This window comes from Rhinolophus sinicus, linkage group LG11 (genome assembly GCF_036562045.2).
Source record: "Rhinolophus sinicus isolate RSC01 linkage group LG11, ASM3656204v1, whole genome shotgun sequence".
Classification (NCBI taxonomy): domain Eukaryota; kingdom Metazoa; phylum Chordata; class Mammalia; order Chiroptera; family Rhinolophidae; genus Rhinolophus; species Rhinolophus sinicus.
The window spans coordinates 12,394,544-12,413,613 of NC_133760.1; the positions used below are offsets into that span (position 1 = coordinate 12,394,544).

Consider the following 19,070-nt stretch of genomic DNA (forward strand, 5'->3'; position numbering starts at 1 on the left):
GCAGTGGGCAGGCCATGGCAAATAGTACAGCAGGGAGGGAGTAAGCAAAAGTCACATGGCTCCGTCTGGGCTGAAAGGCTACAGATGGTTCCCTGCCTGGTCCCCACTCACTGCATAGTGGGATCTGGTGCTAGAGTCTGGCTAGGCTTCCATTGCTATCCAGTCTCTGGCCAACAGCCTCATTTCTTTAAGCTTTGAGTTTTCTTATCCACATATAATTCCACCATCCTAGATACATGTTTGGAATGAGTACAAGAGACCAAGCATTAATTCAGTGCCTTCTATACGCCAAGTCCTGTTTTGAGAATTTATTAACTTAGTGATTCATTTTGAGGACCCTATGAGGTTGATATTTTTAATATTCCCATTTCATAGAAGGGCAAGTGGGCAAATTGAGGTTAAGGCACTGATGCCAGGAAGTGGCAAAGGCAGGATTTGAACCCAGAATCTCTTGCTGCTGAAGTTAGTGATCTAAACACTATGTACACAATAGAAAGTCATGGTAAAGGCATGTAGTAGGCACACAATTTTGGTCCTTTCACAGTTCCTGAAGTGTCAAGCACCCCGTCCCTCCCTGCTTTCACCTGCTTCCATTGTCCACCTGTCCTGGGCTACTCCTGCAGCTCTGCCCTGCCGCCCAACCCCCTGACCTCACCCTCCCTCTGCTAACAAAGGTTTGGGCAGGGTTTTATGGATTCTGATAAGGCGCTGGCAGAGCCGAAGTTCACTAGCACTTCCTCTTTGCAGAAGGACCTAGAGGAGGGGTCCCTGACCTGAGTCCCCCAGGCCTGGCCCAGATGATCTGGGTTCTGGCTGGTTACCCCTCAGGCTGGTGAGAGAAGGGAGACCAGAGGCTGCCTTAGCAGCAGACATGAGCCTGGGATGCCCAGAAAGGGGATCCCTGTGGACCCTGACCTGCCGGCCACTCCCTTATCCTCAGGTATAAGAGCAAGCCACCACCCGCCATCTGTCATCATTCCCCACTCCTTCAGCTCTTCTCACAGGACCAGCTAGCAGCCCAGCCTCTCAAGATGGCCTATGTTCCAGCACCCGGCTACCAGCCCACCTACAACCCGGTGAGATACCCACCCAGGCTTTAACCCAGGCCATGGCTTAGCTCCACCCTGACCCCCACACGCCAATTTACTCTCACCCTGAACCTCAGAGGTGTCCAACTGACCCCTGGATCTGATTTATCCAATACTGACCCTGAGGCTTGATTTTCTCCCACCATGTCACTCAGGCTATTCATGTCCATATCTAACTCACGGCCCTCTTCATCTTCACGCCAAACCCTCACCTCTTAGTTTCCTCTCCCTTGCTTAAGGGAGTGGGGGGAGGCGGGCTTCTCGATGAGGGGTAAAGGCTGCAATAGGTGGATGGCCTTCGAGGCTCTTCACCTGGCCCTTTCTACAGACTCTGCCCTACAACAAGCCCATCCCTGGCGGGCTCAGCGTCGGAATGTCCATTTACATCCAAGGAGTAGCTAGCGAGCACATGCAGAGGTAAGACCCTCCCCCAGGCCAGGCTAGGCTGGGCCAGGGCCTATAAACAGGGGCTTCTGTCCTCTTCCCTTCCTCCACCCTGGTTGGGGAGGGGCTTATGCCACCACACCCAATGGCCACAGACCAGCCCTGGTCTGGGGAGTCCAGGGCTTGTTGATCAGATCAGGAGGGGAGCTTTGGGGACTGGGAAGGGCCAGGGAGGCTCACCATGAGAGGTGGCCCCAGACCTGGGCCATTACCTGGGCAATGATGGGCGTGATCACATGAATGAAGATGACAGGCCCAGAGCTGGGCCAGCTCTGTCACTTACCAGCGGTGTGATTGGGAAAGCTACTGTACCACTCTGTGCTTTAGTCTCCCATCTGTAAAATGGGGTTGTTTTAAGGATTCAGTGTGTAAAAGATGCAGAACTGGAGCGTAAGCACTAAAAGAAGTCCTAGCTTTTTTTGTATGGCCTTAAAATGATGATACTAATTGAGCTGACCTCACAGGATTATTGCTTCTTTGTTTATTGTTTCTTTGCTTATTGAGTGCCCACTTTCTGCCTGGGCACTGGGGACAGAGCAATTAGCGGTACAAAGATCACTGCCCTCATGGTGATGACATCCTAGTAGAGGAGAAAGATAAAAAAATAATAAATGAAATATATCAAACAGTGATAAGTGCTATGGAGATAAATAAGGAGGAAAGGGAGCTGGGTAGTGGATGTGAGTGGGAGAGGTGTGTCATTCTCCCTTTAAATTGGGTGGCCAGGGGAGGTTTCTCTGGGAAGGGAACATTTCAGCAAAGACCTGAAGGAGGTTGAGAGAGGAAGCCTGGGGTGTATCTGAGGAAAGGGCAATCCAGGCAGAAAGAATAGCCAGTACAAAGGCCCTGAGACAGGTGTGTGCCTGCCTCATGGAATAACTTTGGGGGTGCTGGCATAAAGGGAGGTGCTCTGACTTGGGTGTTCACAGGGTGTATGTGGGGAATGACCAGGGAGGGAGCAGGGAAACCTGAACTGATAGATGTAGGAACCCTACATCTTAGGACAGTGCCATGGTGACCAAGGGTGAACCGCAGAAGTCCCACTGGCAGTCCTGTTGGAAGTTGGAGGAGAGAGGGAGGGGTCTAGTAAGGAAAGGGATAGAGTGAAGGGGTGGTATTGGTTATCTGCCTGCTGGGATTCAGGGGCAAGACCTCCCCCTTCAGTCTTGGGTCAACAGAGCCAAGGTCCCCCTGTCAGAGATCTTGGAACAGGGTGGGACACAGCCGGCTTCCCTGGGCTTGCAAGTGGGACCACGGTAACAGCCCTTGGATTCCCGCCAGGTTCGCTGTGAACTTCACGGTGGGACCGGGCTCCGCGGCGGACATCGCCTTCCACTTCAATCCCCGCTTTGATGGCTTGGACAAGGTGGTCTTCAACTCGTGCCAGGGCGGCGAGTGGGGCAAGGAGGAGAGGAAAAGGAGCATGCCCTTCAGCAAGGGCTCCCCCTTCGAGCTGGTGTTCATGGTCCTGGCGGAGCACTACAAGGTCTGAGCTGGGCGGGGCCTCCCCGCCTCCCTCTCTCCTCACTCTCCCTTCCCCTTCTTCCCTCCCCCCTCTCTTTTTTCCTCTCTTCCCCTCCTTACTCCCCTCCTGCCTCGCTTTTTTCTTTTTCTTCTTTAGTGCCTATTAAAAACTGTATCTTTTATCTCTTTTTCTCATCCCCATTCTTCCACTGAGGAGTGGCGTCTTACAGGCTTAATGTGTATCACCTTGTTCCTTTGGGTTCTTGTGAAATGTATAGTTTTGCTATTATCGAGAACTGGAAACACACACACAAAAGGAAGCATAGGGTACAGTGAACCCTTCAGCTCTTTGGCCAGCGGCAATAGTTGTCAGCTCGAGGTCTCTCTGCTTTCATCCTTACCTCACACTTTCCCTCATATTATGTAAAAGCAAATCCCAGATATGCTACAATTTCATTTAGTTTTTATACACACAGTCACAATACCATTCTCACACCTAAAGAACTGACAGTCCTTCCTTAGTGTCGTCACATATCCGGTCAGTGCTCAGTCGTTTCATGAATGCCTTGTTTGCTGTTTTCTGCAGCTTGTTTGAATCAGGATCAAAATGAAACCCACACATCGTGACTGATTACTATTGTGCAAGTATTTTTGTGTGTGTTATTAAGTGTGACCCAGGTACAGAAACATGCATATGTACACAGCTCACGTTTTTTCACAAAGAGAACAAACACATCTGTGTAACCGGCCCCGAGGTTCTGAAACAGAACTCCTCCAACCCTGGAAGCCTCTTCATGTCCCTCCCAGTCCCCTTGTCCCCAGGGGTGGCCTTTATCCTGGATTCTCTTAGCCTAGATCTGTTTCTGTGCCTTTGCTTGTTTTAAGGACACGTGTTCTCAGAGCTGCGCTGTTCCTTCTGCTTTTCTCACTCATCATTTGTGTGTCAGAGCCCCCGTGTTGCCCTGTCACACCTGGTCTGTGCTGCCTGATGGTTATGCAGGACTCCCAGCGTCCCTGCTCCCCATATGACATGGCCCGGGACATCCTGGGCACATACATCCCACATAACCCATGCGAGGAGTCTCCTAGAAGGAAACTGCAGGGCTGGACAATCTACTGGGACTTTATTTGCCCTCCTATGGGCACCATATTTCTTACCTCATCACTGGTGGTTAACATCATGGTTTGAGGTTGGACAGATCAGGATTTGAGTCTGGGCTTTGCCACTCCCCCGTGTGTGACCTTGGGTTGGTCACTCTGGAGCCTATGCTTTCTCAAACAATAGGGACAATCCCTTGTCCTGCTTCATGGAGCTGTTGAGAGAATCACCATGTTGATATGAGCATGTAAAGCACTTAGCATGGAGGAAGCATGCCGTCCTGTGGAGCTGGCTCTGGGCCTTTGCTTAGCACTGTAACTAGAACCGTGATGACCTAAAGTGCAGAGATATGATTACGAGGCAAGGCTCTCCACAGAATTTCCCTAGTGCCTCTCACATGCCTTGCTGGCTTTTAATCTCCCAACAATCCCAGAGCGAGCCCTCATTTTACACATGAGGAAACAAGGGCTCAGAGAAGTGAAGTGACTTACCTGAGGTCACACAGCCAAGATATGTCAAAACTAGACTTCAAACTCAGCAATTTCGTGCCCAAACCAGGACTCAGACTCTCTTCTCTCCTGATTTCCATCCCTAGCCTAAATGCTCTATTCTCTCCCATCCACCAATCTGTGAGCTGATTTTGACCCCTGTTTGACCTCTGACGTATGGACTCAAAGGTTCCTGACTCTGAGTCTGTCCCCGCTCACCCCCAAGATTTTGAACCCAAGTTTAAAAGATCCCTGTACCCTGCTTCCTGTCTCTACCTTTCCCAGGTCATGGGTGCTGATCTGACCTTACCCTGCCCTCCAGGTGGTGGTAAATGGAAATCCATTCTATGAGTTTGGGCACCGGATCCCCCTGCAGATGGTCACCCACCTGCAAGTGGAGGGGGACCTGGAGCTTCAATCAATCAACTTCATCGGAGGCCAACCTGCGCCAAACCAGGTGTGTGGGGTCTCCCTTTCTTATTTGCTTCCTTCTTTAATTACTTCATTCCTACATTTGTTAATTTCCTGAGCACCTGCTCTGTGCCAGTCCTTTTGCTGGGTGATGCCATGGTTACCTAGAGGTGACTGAGACCGTCTACTATGTCACCAGATGTTGTTGGCCACAAGTGGTCAGGGCTGGGGTGGGAGACATACAGGAGCTTTGGGGCGTCGTAAGGATGGGCTTCCTGGAGGAGGAGGTGTGTAAGTTGAGTCAGGAAATGAAGATAAGGAGGAACAGAAACCACAGAAATAGCAAACAAATTCATGAGACGTTCCCTAACATCATTAGTCACCTGGGAAAGTCACGGAAAATCACACGAGTCACCCCTACACCCACCAGAAGAGCTGCAATGAGAAAGGCCCACAGTAACAATAGTTGGGGAGGCCGTAGACTGACCCACGTTCAACAATCCCACTCCCAGGTCTACAATGAACAATGGTCACCAGGACACATGCACTGGAACTACTCAGGGAAGCCCAAACTCCAGACTTTTGTTTTTCAGCTGAGGGCTCCACACTCCCAACCTGTAAGCCCCCCAGCACCTCCAAGGAGAAAGTGCTCTGATGAGCATGAGACCCATTTTACAGATATGGGTACTGAGACACAGAGAGTTTAAGTCACTTGCCCAACGTCACGAAGCCAGTAAATGGCAGAGCCATGGGGTCTGTGCTCAGAGTGCTCCTCTCCCTACCGGATGAGGAAACGTTGGGACTGTCTTCATCCGTAAGGCAGCCGAGGACCTGTGTGCTTCATTTATCTATCATGCTTCATCAATGCATTTTAAAAAGAAAAACAACAATAAACCTCTTTTTAAAGGGCCTTCAGAATAGCTGACACAAAGTGGGAGTCAAGGCAGAAAAGCCTTCACTAGAAAGAGGAGGAAACAGAGAGAAAGAGAGAGTTAATAAAAGTAAACAAGGGAAGGGGAAGGTGTTCCAGGTAGGAGGAACCACCTGTGAGAAGGTGTGGGTGAGAGAGAGCAACAGAGACATAGAGACAGAAACTGAGAAATGGAAGGAGAGAGACACACACACAGACTGACAGAGAGGGAGACAGACAAGTGAGAGAGACAGGAACTTGGCTGGGGCCAAGGACTCCTCACTGCCCCAGTGGTGGGCACGTGGAGGGAGGGGCACATGGTGGTTGGGGATGAGGTGAACAGGGGTATTGTGTACACTTTATCATGCAGCTTCTGAGTTGAGGGGGACAGAGAGGGGCTGATGAGGGTCCTGGGACAGCAGGAAGCCAGAATAGGGAAGGGTACAAGAACAGAATTTATCAGCCTTGTCCAAAGGGGTGGAATGAGATTCACTGCCTCTTGGAGCTCCCTGAACATGGTGAGACCTTCTCCATTAATGAGCCATCTGGGTGCCACCCTTTGATCCCAGAATTCCCTTGGATGGTGGTGGTTGCCTGCCCCAGGACAGGCATCCTTGACACCCTCTAGTCCTTAGTTTGGGGTGCCTCTCATTGTGTCCCTCTCTCTCTATGCCCGTAGACACCCATGGTTATCCCGGCATACCCAGTAAGTACCTGCTGTTGGGTGATGAATTTCCCCTTGAGGTGGAGATTTGGTGTCTGAGGAGGTCTCGGACAACCAAAGGACCCTAGTCCCCCTCACCATTCCTGCCTTCTGTCTATCCATATAGGGTCCCGGAGGGTCCTGCCACGCGCCGCCGAGTAACCTGCCTGTAAGTGGGAAGACTGTGGCTGTCTGGTGGAGGGGTGGTGAGCACTGGGGGCATCACAGAGGCTCGATCTTCAGTGGAAGTAACCCAGCCTGAGAGACACACCTGCATGTAGTAGATGTGCCATAAATATTTGTCAAATATTATAGAACAATATCTCTTCTTCCTCCCTTCACAGACCATGGAGGGACCCCCAACCTTCAACCCGGTAAGGCGTCCTGAGGGAATTGAGGGTTCTGTGGTGGGCGACTTGTGGGGAAGCGGGCACTGGTGGTGGCTAGGAGGCCCAATCCACAGGGAGCCCTGGGAGGGTAGGAAAGAGTGGGCAGAGGGCATTTGGAGTGGGAAGTGAGAAGAGGGTGGAGTTGGTGTCAGGGTGGGGCAGGGACAGGGATTGGGGGCATTTCCCAAGAAGGTAGGGGCCCCTCTCTGAAAATTTGTTCCTGCTTCTGGTGACCTGAGACATGATGGGACCCCATGTTCTCTTCCCACAGCCCGTGCCATTTGTGGGAAGACTGCAAGGGGGCCTTACAGCCCGAAAAACCATCATAATCAAGGGCTATGTACTCCCCACAGGCAAGAGGTACAGAACTGAGACTGAGGGGGGGATCCCCAGTCCCCCTCCTTCCTCAGACCCAGGAGTCCAGTCCCCAGCCCCTTCCTTCCTTGGGGAGCCAGGTGCTATCACCCTGGTTGACTCCCATCTTCTGCTCTGTCCCCAGCTTTGCCATCAACTTCAAGGTGGGATCCACAGGGGACCTAGCTCTGCACATTAACCCCCGCATGAACGAAAACGCCGTAGTTCGGAACAGCTACCTGAATGGCTCCTGGGGGTCCGAGGAGAGGAAGCTCTCCTACAACCCATTTGGTTGTGGACAGTTCTTTGATGTGAGTCTGGATCTCTTTCCCCCGTTCCTCCAAAGCCTCCATCGAGGCCCTGGCCTCATGCCCACCCCTGTCCCTACAGCTGTCCATTCGCTGTGGCATAGATCGCTTCAAGGTTTACGTCAACGGCCAGCACCTCTTCGACTTCTCCCATCGCCTTTCGGCCTACCAGAGGGTGGACATGCTGGAGATCCAGGGTGATGTCACCTTGTCCTACGTCCAGATTTGATTTATTCCTGGAAGCATAACCCCCAGCAACACAGAAATCAAGATTCCATAAGACTCCCTTTTAGGCCCCTAATAAAATGTCTGAAGGTGTCATGAGTGTCTGTGACTCCATTCACCACCCTCACGGTTCCTTCCTTCCTTGGTTCAATCATACACGGTCCATTCAGCCATCCAAGCACCTATCTATCCATCCTTCCATCATAATGAATTGAGGTATCCCCCCCACACCCAGACAGTGACCTTAGGGCCTACGTGTATCCACTCTTTCACTCCTCGCAACAATTATTATCATCCACAATCAAGATTGAAGGAGGGAGCACCACTAATGACTCTGCAGAAAATATAAGGATTACAAGGGAGTATTATGAACAAGTTTAAGCCAACAAATTAGACAACTTAGATGAGGAGAACAAATTCCTAGAAAGTCAGAAATGATCTAAACTGACTAAAGAAACAGAAAATGGTTTTTTTCTCCATAGAAACATTAACAAAATTTTCATATAACTATTCATTACAATTTATTTGAAAATTAAAAAGACCTAGAGTAGTCAAAACAATTTTGAAGTTAGAATACTTTTTTAAAAATTTTATTGGGGAATATTGGGGAACAGTGTGTTTCTCCAGGACCCATCAGCTCCAAGTCGTTGTCCTTCAATCTAGTTGTGGAGGGCGCAGCTCAGCTCCAAGTCCAGCTGCCGTTTTCAATCTTAGTTGCAGGGGGCACAGCCCACCATCCCATGTGGGAATTGAACCAGGAACCTAGTTGTTGAGAGCTCACACTCTAACCAGCTGAACCATTCAGCTGCCCTGAAGTTAGAATACTTACACTACATGATTTCAAGACTTACTATAAAGCTCCAGTAATCAAAAATATGGTATTGGCATAAGGAGAGACACATAAATCAATGAATCAGAAGAGACACTTCAGAAATAAAACCACACATACATGGTCAATTTGTTTTTGACAAAAAAAACTATCAAGGTAACTCAATGAGGGAAAAGACAGCCATTTCCAAAAATGATGCTGAAGTAACTGGAAGTCCATATGGTAAGAAATGAAATTAAAAGAAAGTAACCCTTACTTTACACTATGCACACAAATTAAAATAGATCATATACCTAAACATAAATGAGAGAACTATAAAAACAGCTAGGAAAAAGAAGCACAAGAGATCATTTTTGTGACCTTAGGTAGGCAAAGATTTCTTAAATAGAACATAAAAGCATAAGCCATAATAGAGTGGATAAAGTGTCCTTCATCATAATTAAAGACTTCTGCTCTGAGAAAGACACTGGTAAGAAAATGAAAAGGCTAACCACAGATTAGGAGAAAATATTCACAACACATATATTTGACAAAAGCCTATATCCAGAAAGTATAAAGAACTCTTCTAACTCAATAATAAGAAAAGAAACAATTCAATGAAAAATGGGCAAAAGATTTGAACAGACAATTCACAAAGAGAATATACAAATGGCCACTAAGCATCAGTACTACAGGAAAATGCAAATTAAAACCACAATGAGTTACCAATATACATCCACTGCGATGGCTAAAGTTAAAATGAACAAACAAGTAGAAACCTGACAATACTACCTGTTGGTGAGTGTGTGATGTAACTTTCACACACTGCAGGTGGACATGTAGAATGGTTCCACCACGCTGGAAAACAGTTTGGCAGTTTCTTACAAAGTTCATATACACTGATCACGTGAACCAGTAACTCAGCTCTTAGGTACTTACCCCAAACAAACCAAAACGTATGTCCACACAATGACTTGTTCCTAGCGTCCTAATGCGTGACCACCAGCTCCATCAACAGGTGAATGCATGAGCAAACTGGTACTCATCTGATGGACTTCTACTCAGAAAGGAAAGAGTTACTAGTACGTGCAAGCGCGTGAATGAACCTCAAAAACATTATGCTGAGAAAAAGGAGCCAGGCAGAAAAGAGCATGGGCCCTACTTTTACACGAAATTTTAGAGCAGGAAAACCTACTTTGTGATGACAGACATGTCAGTCACGGCCAGGTGCCAAGGGTGTGCTTGGGCAGGGGTGATGGGAAGATCTTGTGCCTAGACTGTGGTGCTGGGCACACACCGTATGGATTTGTCAAAATTCATGGAACCTGACACCTAGAAGGAGTTGATTGTATTGTATTACATTACACCTCAATAAAGTTGATATTAAGCAAAACAAAATAAACCACAGTTTCCCAGGGGTTTAGACCTCAAGCTATGGGGTCACGTTCACCTGATTCTGGTGTGTGCTCCGCCATCTATGTGATGCGTGACCTTGAACAGGTCACTTAACCTTCTTGTGCATCAGATGTCTCTTTTGCAAAATAGGAATAATAACAGTAGCTACTTCAGAGGGTCATTTTAAGGATAGAAAGAATGGCTAGTGCAGTGACTACACATAGCAGGGACTCAGAAAATGTTAGCTATGGAGACATATATGTATACATACATATACATATAATATGAACCCCGATTTTCCCCAAAATATAGTATAAATTATTACAGAAAAAAGACTAGAAGGAAACACACTAATGTAGTAAGAATGATTCTTTCAGAGTGGTGAAATGGTGGGTGATTTTAATTTTCTTATTCAAAATCCTGCACTAAGTATGAACACATTTTATAATCTGAATGGAGAGTATTAAAAAAAGGTAAAAAGCTACTGGCTGACGTAGGTCCAAGGACACTCACTGCAGTATAGTTTGGTTTTAGTGGGTGATGTGACACCACCAGACATCCAAGAGGACTCAAGTGACATTCATTATGTTCCTCCTTGTGATGGAGCACTGAGCAGCCAGCAAAGTGAATGAAGTTGGACACATATTTATAACTAAGGGACATGAACAAGGTCAGCGGGTGGAGGTTGCCACTCTGTGCAACGAGGGAGAAGAAACTACATACGCATGTGCTTAGAAGTGCACTGAGAGTTTTGGAAAGATACATAAGAAATGAAGACATGGACAATAGTTTACTCTCATAAAGGAGGACTTTCTTTTGTATAAATGTGTGTGTATATATACATATGTGTATATATATACATATATATATATGACAGAAAGTTGTAAGTACAGTACATTTTTCGCCTACACCCACTGGTTGCCAACATGCTTCGTAATCATCTTCAAATATATTTTTGTTTATTTTCTACAAACGAGAACCTTCTCCCTCATGTCCACTGTGAGGCAATGGTGTAAACCAAGAAGTTAATACCTAGGCCACTCGGGGAGGTGCGTCTCAGCCATGGAGGCCGTGAACCCTTGGAACCCAGCGCCTGCGCCAAACGCTGCTGGGCTACTGCTAGGCCATTTCGTAGCATCGGCGCTGGTCACTCACGAGATGTTAAATATTATCTAAGGCATCAGCTTCTTGCTTTGTGAACTTCTCCAGGCTATAGCACATCACAAATATTCAAGCTGAAATCAATGAAAAAAACCTGGAAATTGAACTTCTAAGACTAGAAAAAGATACAGCTGACGCTGCTCATGCTTCCTTTTTGGATGAAGTATCATATTCTGCAAAGTAGGAATGATCTTTTGGAAGCAGTGCTAAAAGAGAAGAGGTCCCTTAGGCAAAGACTGTTGAAACCTATGTACCAGGAAAACCTGCCTACTGAATCTGCTTAATCACAGATACATGGCACATTTGCTGAAGTTGGCAGTGACTTTCATTGAGAGATTAGAAATCCATCTTGAAAAAATTAAAAATATCCCTCATTTAGATGCAAATCTAAAGAAAATGAGCAAAGCTTTAGCAAAGATGAATATTTTGGTGACTAAGACAGAAGAACTGGCAGAAAATATACGCCAAGTGGTGAGAACAACAAAAGGAAGTTTCCTCTTCTATCGCCAGAATATTCGCTGATGAAAATTCTCTTCATAACGACGGGTTCACTGGTCCTTGTTTCATCACACTCCTTAACCCAAGAAGACCTTCCAACGCAGTGGATGAGTAAAGTAGTTGTTCATAAAAAAGCAGGATCATTGCCAAAAAATATCCTAGTAAAACAACCAGAGATCATGTTTTGAAGCCGATTTTACTGACGTTTGCAAATGGGATATAGAAGAGTGGTAATAATATCTTAAACATTGCCTAAACACTTAAGCAAAACTTTTACTTGTATTTTATCAGAAATCTGTCCACGTCTAGCCTTGGTTTCAAATACCTTCCTATGCTTTTTTTCTTCATGTGATTTCATATGTATATACATACATACATATATACATATATATGTATATGTATATGTATATATATATAAAATGTCACATATCATATCACAAATATTGATGTGCCTGGTTGTTTTGGTTTTATTTTTGTATTTTGTTTATTATGTCTTTTTCAAAATAAAAAAATAAATCTCTAATTTCTAATTAAAAAAAAAGAAAGAAAAAGAAAAGAAATTAATACCCTAGATCGCTACCAGCTAATCTGAGGACCCCCAACCACGTTTACCATCTGTGCCAATAATTCTACTTTCTACTACATACTTTTGAAGTTTGTACCATATGTACATGTTATCCTTACAAAAATTTATATCTGTGCTTGACAAAGGCAAATAAAAGTGAAAACCAAGTCATTCAACGACCCGGGGAATTCAAACTTGGGTTTTCCACTGGGAGCGGTGACCTCTTCTGAAAAGCTGACGTAAGTGGGAGCTTTTAAAATGAAGCCAGAGCAGCCCTTCCAGAGGAGCTGCCTTGCATGCCTTACTCCCAGAACCTTTGGAATGTTTGAACCGGGCAAAATAACCTTTGGACTCGGCCAGATCAGCAACGTCTTCCAAACAACTGTTTGCAAAGCTAACAGGAAAACAGATCTCCTGACAGATAAAGACAGATAACTATGACGTTCTTCAGAATTACTAACCAGCCACGTATGTATAGCTAAAGATTAATTTCTCGTGCTAGCACCAACCTAAATTCCTTTCTTCTATTCATGTAACTATTTCCCTTCCCTTGTCTCATAAAAACCCTTTGTCTTCACTCTGAAATCGGGACACCATTTGGGTTTCTGCTTGGATCTATGCCCCCAGTTATAATTCTGTGATCTCAAACGTTTGTTGCCTCATTTTATGGCTTTTTACTTTGGGCTTGGCCACCCTCGTTCCAGAGCCCACCCAAAGATGTACTCTCAAGGCCGGGCATGGGGTGGGGAGGCTCAAGGAGCAGAAACACGGATCCTGAAAAGGCTCCACCACCCCCCCACCCCGGCTCCCCGCGGGGCCTAGCTTCTCACCACACAACGTTCGTTTCCTGTTAAGTCCAGACCCGTACTGCTACGTCGGCAGCCGCCCTCAGGGAAGGAAGACGGCATGTCACAAAGTACGCGGGTTCCTGGCCTGCAGCCCCTGTCACATCCCGCCGGGGCGGGGCTCAGGACTTTCCCGGGACGCGGGACCCACCCAAGGTGTGGGGCTGGCACGCTGCCATCGGTCGGGCTCCATCCCACAGCCCAGACACACGCCGATCGGGGCGCTCCGCGTAGGGTGCGGGGCTCGGGGTGCTCGCGTGGTCCTGGCTACCCCCACCCCCACCTGGGCCGTTTGGTGGCGACGAGCAAGCCCCCTGACACCAGACAATCAGCACCTGGCGGTCGGGGGTAAACTGGGCGTCTGTCCCAGAGCACCCGCTCCCCTTCCTCTCCAGAACCACCCGGGAAAGCCGAGGGGAAGAATTGTGGGCTTTGGTCACAACACCGCAGCGGGGACAGAGCAGCCCGGCTCTTCGCGTCCCCGATCCCGCTGCAGGGCATCTGCCTCTTCGGTGCGCGTCTGCCTCGGGGCGCACACGGGCTGGGGCCTATCCGGACGCAGCGACAGATGGGAGGAGGGCGACGCCCGGATCCGTTCCCCAGCCCGGCCCCGCCCGAGCGTCTCCAGGCAAAGAGAGATCAGGTGGGAACGAGAGGGACAGCACGTGGGTCTGAGAGATCTCAGGCCCCGGCTCCGCGAGTTTAGGGTCTTCAAGGGGCCAGTCGTGTGGGGCCTCGGCCCCGTTTGAAGATGGTCGGAGTACAGCTCCGTTAGATCCGCGGAAGGGACACCCAGGGAGGGCTTGAGCCCCCCTAACTCCACCAGATCACCCCAACCATATGACCACCTGATGCTTTGCAAAGTGCTGCGGGAGGACCAGCCCAAGCGGTCCAGACAAGGAGCTGCCTCGCTGATTGAGGCCCCGACACCCCCTCGGCCACGGAATTGCTGTGTGACCCGAGTCAGTGTCCAACCCTCTCTGAACTGCTTTCCTCGTCTACATGAAGGAGACAGAGACACAGAGGAGGCGCCCAGCGCTATGACTTTATTTGCCATCCAGGCCCGGGACTCTATCCCCGCGCCGCTCAGAAGATCTTCACAGACTCCAGCTGCAGGTCGCCGCCCACCTCCACCACGCGCACGTGCTCGGGCTGGATGCGGTAGTGGAAGTTGTGCAGTTCCGAGTCTCCGACCACCGCCTGCAGGGCCGAGGGGTCGGTGCTTAAAGTGGCCGAGGCCACTGCGCGGCTCCTTCCCGACTCGGACCCGCGCAGTGTGACTGGGCAACCACGTCACCCGCCGGGCCCCAGCTCCCCACTGGGAAAACCGCCGAATGGTCAGCTAACCCCTTGTCCTGAGGATGCAATGCGTTGACTGTTGGCACATGAGCGCTTTTTAAGTGTTTGCGGTAGATGTTATTACCACGAACACCGCGTCCACTGCCTCACTCCGGATGCGCAGATTTCAAGTGGCGAACGGCTGGGTGGTGGAGGGTCTGCAGAGACCGCTCCCGCTCGCACCTGTTTCTGAGCCCTGTCACCCAGTCCATCCTTGCCTCTGCCTCTGCCGCAGAGCCCCGACCTCAGGTGGCACTGAACAGGGAGTAGGGTCCTGGGTGGAAGTCCGGGCCAGGCCTCTCCACTAGGACCCCCACCCTCTGGGCACTTGGCTCTTACTCGCTCTGTCCCTGCCCTGCACTTACTTGCCCTCTCACACCAGTGGGGTTGCACCACAGAAGTGAGAGGGACAGGGGACAACTGCCCAGCCTTGGCCACGCCTTTGCTCCCCACCTCCACCAGGGCCTTGCTGGCCTCCAACGCCCACGCGTGTGGCAGAGACTCACCTTGAAGCCTTCCTTGGTGGAGATGAGGAGCACGTCGAAGGGCTGCCCTCGCTGGAAGGGAAAGTCACGGCCACGCTCCTCCTTGCCCCAGGAGCCCTGTTCCTTGGTGTTGAAGACCACCACGGACTGGTCCAGCCGGGGGTTGAAATGCAGAGCGGCGTCAGCATCCTTTTCCTCACTGCACAGCAGGTTTACATGAAACCTGGTAAAGGGAGATGGGGGAGGGGTAGCATGCAGTAGAGGCCAAGAGCCATGAACCACCCAGAGCAAGGTCAAGGGCTAATGGATTGGGACTCACCACACCAGAACACTCCCAAACTACAGGAAACTAGTATGTCACACACCACAGAGGGGTTGTGGATGGTGGCCAGGGAGCCAACGGTAGGGTGGCCAAACACTTATTGAAGGCCTGGACACAATCCACCAAGCAAGGATCACTATATTATGACCTGGGTCACATTTCCACAGCCTGGGACACAACAAGGAGTCTGGTGCTGATGGCCAGGGCACTCTGGATTCCCAGGGCACCCCCAAGTCCCAGAGGGCTGAGAACAATACAAGGGAGCCCAAGATTTACGGGCACCCTAGTCCCAGGAACCTTGCAGTTCCTGGACCCAGGAAGTCATAGGAGTGATTGCTTAGGCCTTCCAGGTACCCAGGACACCCCCAGATCACAGGACGTATTTCCACAGTTCCTGGGGACTCAATCTGGAAGTCATAGGACTATAGATAGGAACCTTGACATTGCCCTGGAACCCCCAGATTCTTAAGGACCCCAGCTCCACAGTTAGGAGACGAAGTTATGAAGACCTCAGGTTCCAGAAGGTTGGAAATGGCCTGGGGATTCCAAGACCCCTGGTGTGCAAAGGTGACCCTGGGGCCCTCACATCTCAGCTGTAAGAAGTCGGGCTCAGATGAGCCTGGAGAGCTCCCAGCACCCCCTTACCTCGGGGGCATGGGATCACACTGAGGTCTCACCTGCCAGCTTTATCAGGGACAACACCACGAATTCTCATCACGGTGCCGACTCTGATGCCCTCGGGCAGCGAGGTCTTGTGGGGTACATTCTGCAAAAGCCGGGGTGTGGGGGCGAGTGAACCAGGGAGACACCACAGAGACAGATGGGCCACCCCAGGAGAAAACAACCAGGACGCCAACCAGCAGAATCAGAGAAGAAAGGGCACAGAGAGAAGAAAAGAGAGTCAGAGACAGGGAAGGGGTTGGAGAGTGAAACACAAAGAATTAAGAGAAAAATATTCAAAGAGAGAGAAACCAAGAGAAGGCACCACGAGGAGTTGGGAGCGTTAGGATAGGTTGGGTCCACCCAGAAGCCAGCGCCCAAACACTTCACAGCACACCGGAACACCCACTTTCTCCTTTGCCAGGCCCCAGCCCCTCTCCTAGTCTGGAGCAACCTTGGGTCCAAGACCCTCCCAAGCCCCAGGTCCCCAAACACTCACAGAGCTCCCTGCCATGGCTGCGATGATACGACCGGCAATGGTGGTGGTGGGTATGGCTGCTGGGACCTTAAGCCAAAGCAGGTGTGGCTGGCCCTGGTGACTCACCCCCACCCCTTTACACACCCACCACCCACACCTGGCACAGACCCTGTCCCTGGGGCCAGGGTGGCTCAGCACCCTATTCCTGGGGCCCCAAAGCCTCCTGCATTCACTGAGGGGTCCCAGGTGACCTGCCTCTCTCCTTTGGGTCAATAATGATAGAATTTAACAACAACAACAACAACAGAGAAGGCTCATCAAGCCACCATCCATCCAGCTTATCTTCCTGTTGCCTGGTACAGAGAAAAACTCTTATGCCCATTTTGTCATGGAAAACTTGAGGCCTGAGAGACTAAGTGGGGGGCTGGAACTCTGACCCCTATCCCAGCTTAGGAACTGCTGCTTGGGGCTAGGGTTGTGTCTCCACCAAAATTCCTTCTGTGCTTCTGTAATATAACGGTAACCATGACAACAACAATACTTGGAAAAGGGAGCTCTAAGGGGCAGGATTTGTGCCTGATGTTCAGTGCTGTACCCTGGTGCCTGGAGCCGTGGTGCCTGGCACACAGTAAGTGCTCAGTAAACATGGGCGAAAGAAGGAAGAACAAATAACAGCTGCCATTTACTAAGCCTCCGGGTCTGCCGAGCATATGTGAGACATCACTGATGCTCACACACGCCGTGAGGGACGGACATGGATCGCCCCCACGTTAGACAAGGAAACTGAGGCTCAGAAAGAGGAAGCGATTTGCCGAAAAACATAGCTGTGCAATACTATGGTGCCTGTGTCTCTGGCTTTCTTCATCTCTGCAACTTCTGTCTTGTTTATTCTGTCTCTGGGAATGCCCTAGTCTCTCTGTCACTCTGTGTCTGGTGTGTCCCAGTGTCTGACTCTGCCTCCCAGGTGTTCCTGTCCTGTTTCTCTCCTTTACATCTGTCTCTTTTTCTGTCTTCCAGAACTACTACCACTCTCCTACCTGGTTTCAAGACAAGTGGAGTGTGGGGGTGTCCTAGGACCCACCCAACCCTCAGACCAAGGAAGAGAACAAAGGGACCCTCCACCCAGGCCCATTTCCAGACCCCATAGCCCAAGACTCAAAAAGAGGAATCTAGAATAGGAAGGGTATGGTGGGGGTGTGGCAGCATGCTGAAAGATGATTCTGGAAGGTAGGGGAGAGGGGAGGTGGGGAGCTGAGCAGATACCCCTGCTACAGCCTAGCAGCACACCTCTTTGCTTCTACTGCCCCACCCCCACCTCCACTCTGCCTCACCCACAGCGGGAAGAGGCCTGGGGCAGAGACTGCTCTGGAATGGAAACTTTGGGTGGAGACAAGCAGACTCAGCCCCTCATGCACTGTCCCCCACTGCTCCCCAAGCCTCCTAGACTCTCCATCCCCCTCACCACACAGGAGGCACCCCAGGTGGTGGTGCAGTTGGGGAAGCAAGTGCCTTGGAGAGGGAGGATGGGCAGCTACATTTAGACGAGGGCTACAAGCGCCCCGTTTTGCAGAGGAGAAAACTGAGCCTTAGAGAGGGGCAGACTCTCAGCCAAGGCTACTCAGCAAGAAGGCGCCAGGGCCTGGGCTGGACCCCAGGTCTGTGTGACAAGGGCACGTCATCGGACTTTAAACAGAGGACAGAGGGGTTTGAGGGTACAGCACCAACAGCTTGGGGTGGAGAGATTCCCAGAACGATGGACTCCATGCTCTTACCAATGAGGGTGGCCATTTCTTGTCCCATTTTGTCCTGCTACTGTATCCCAGGGACTCAACTTCTCCCTGAGATCCTCGTTGTGGCAGGGTATTTCTTCACATCTGCCAACCTGCAAATCCAAACTTGACTTTGGTGTTTGGCCAAATGTTTGCACTCATTCTGTTATCAGTTTGATTTCTGGTCCATTTCTTATAACTCAGATATTCCCATCTTTGATGATTCTCATTTACTTGTGTTGATTATCTTCATATCAAATATGGAAATACATTTTCAAGAGCATCATTTCTCATTTTCAAGTAAGTAGTGAGTGCATTTATTTCCCAATACTCTTTACTCTCAAGCTACACTTCACGTTCATCAATCATGCAGATTTTAACAGGATTCTTTGATGAGTTTTGACAAACAGGTAGACCTGTGCAACCAGCACCCCAATCGAGTTTCCTCCAGCCTCCACCTGTCCGAACACACCTCTGTCATTCCTCAGCATTCAATAGCCACAAAGTTCATTTGCCAGGAAAAGAAAGAAGGGGGGGGCCAGGATTTGTTTTTTTTAGACATTTCATATGGAATCATACACTATGAGGCCTTTTATGTCTGGCTTCTTTCACTTAGTATAGTGTTTTCAAGGTTCATCCATGTTGTAGTATTTACCAATACTTTTATGGCCAAATAATATTCCGTTTTTGGATAGACCACATTTGGTTTATCCACCATCAGTGGCTGGATAATTAGAATATTTCCACATTTGGATAATGAATAACCTGTTTCAACTCTTATGAATAATGCTTTTTATGAGCCTTAATATATACATTTTTGTAGGGACCTATGTTACCATTTCTCTTGGGGATAAGGAAGAGTG

General features: G+C 49.4%; 2 protein-coding genes and 1 pseudogene across 3 annotated transcripts; 2 read left to right on the top strand and 1 right to left on the bottom strand.

Annotated features, from left to right (window-relative positions):
- Positions 1–14: 14 nt before the first annotated feature.
- On the top strand, positions 15–7,977 carry LGALS4 (galectin 4). Of its 2 annotated transcripts, XM_074314370.1 has the most exons (11): positions 15–832; positions 941–1,076; positions 1,417–1,505; positions 2,814–3,018; positions 4,906–5,040; positions 6,584–6,610; positions 6,735–6,776; positions 6,952–6,981; positions 7,268–7,356; positions 7,496–7,661; positions 7,741–7,977. In XM_074314370.1, exons 1-11 carry the CDS (start codon positions 798–800, stop codon positions 7,885–7,887), a joined length of 1,101 nt encoding a protein of 366 aa, XP_074170471.1. In that variant the 5' UTR covers positions 15–797; the 3' UTR covers positions 7,888–7,977. The 2 variants fall into 2 exon arrangements, with proteins under 2 accessions (XP_074170471.1, XP_019607049.2); XM_019751490.2 differs by lacking the exon at positions 6,584–6,610.
- A 2,677-nt stretch (positions 7,978–10,654) lies between these two features.
- On the top strand, positions 10,655–11,898 carry LOC109458001 (HAUS augmin-like complex subunit 2; annotated as a pseudogene).
- Positions 11,899–14,180: 2,282 nt separating this feature from the next.
- Positions 14,181–17,446, bottom strand: LGALS7B (galectin 7B). The gene is made up of 4 exons (XM_074314372.1): positions 16,460–17,446; positions 15,978–16,066; positions 15,000–15,201; positions 14,181–14,355 (listed from the first exon to the last, which is right to left on the bottom strand). The coding sequence occupies exons 1-4, from the start codon at positions 16,472–16,474 to the stop codon at positions 14,242–14,244; spliced, it is 420 nt and encodes a 139-aa protein (XP_074170473.1). The 5' UTR covers positions 16,475–17,446; the 3' UTR covers positions 14,181–14,241.
- Positions 17,447–19,070: the final 1,624 nt, after the last annotated feature.

Excerpts from the sequence above, each read along its gene's own strand:
- LGALS4 (XM_074314370.1), top strand. The coding sequence starts at position 798 with ATGATCTGGGTTCTGGCTGGTTACCCCTCAGGCTG. Across the intron at positions 3,019-4,905 it reads TCCTGGCGGAGCACTACAAG|GTGGTGGTAAATGGAAATCC; the intron begins GTCTGAGCTGGG and ends CCTGCCCTCCAG. Across the intron at positions 6,611-6,734 it reads TGGTTATCCCGGCATACCCA|GGTCCCGGAGGGTCCTGCCA; the intron begins GTAAGTACCTGC and ends CTATCCATATAG.
- LGALS7B (XM_074314372.1), bottom strand. Across the intron at positions 15,202-15,977 it reads GTCCCTGATAAAGCTGGCAG|GTTTCATGTAAACCTGCTGT; the intron begins GTGAGACCTCAG and ends TCCCTTTACCAG. Across the intron at positions 14,356-14,999 it reads CCACCAAGGAAGGCTTCAAG|GCGGTGGTCGGAGACTCGGA; the intron begins GTGAGTCTCTGC and ends TCGGCCCTGCAG.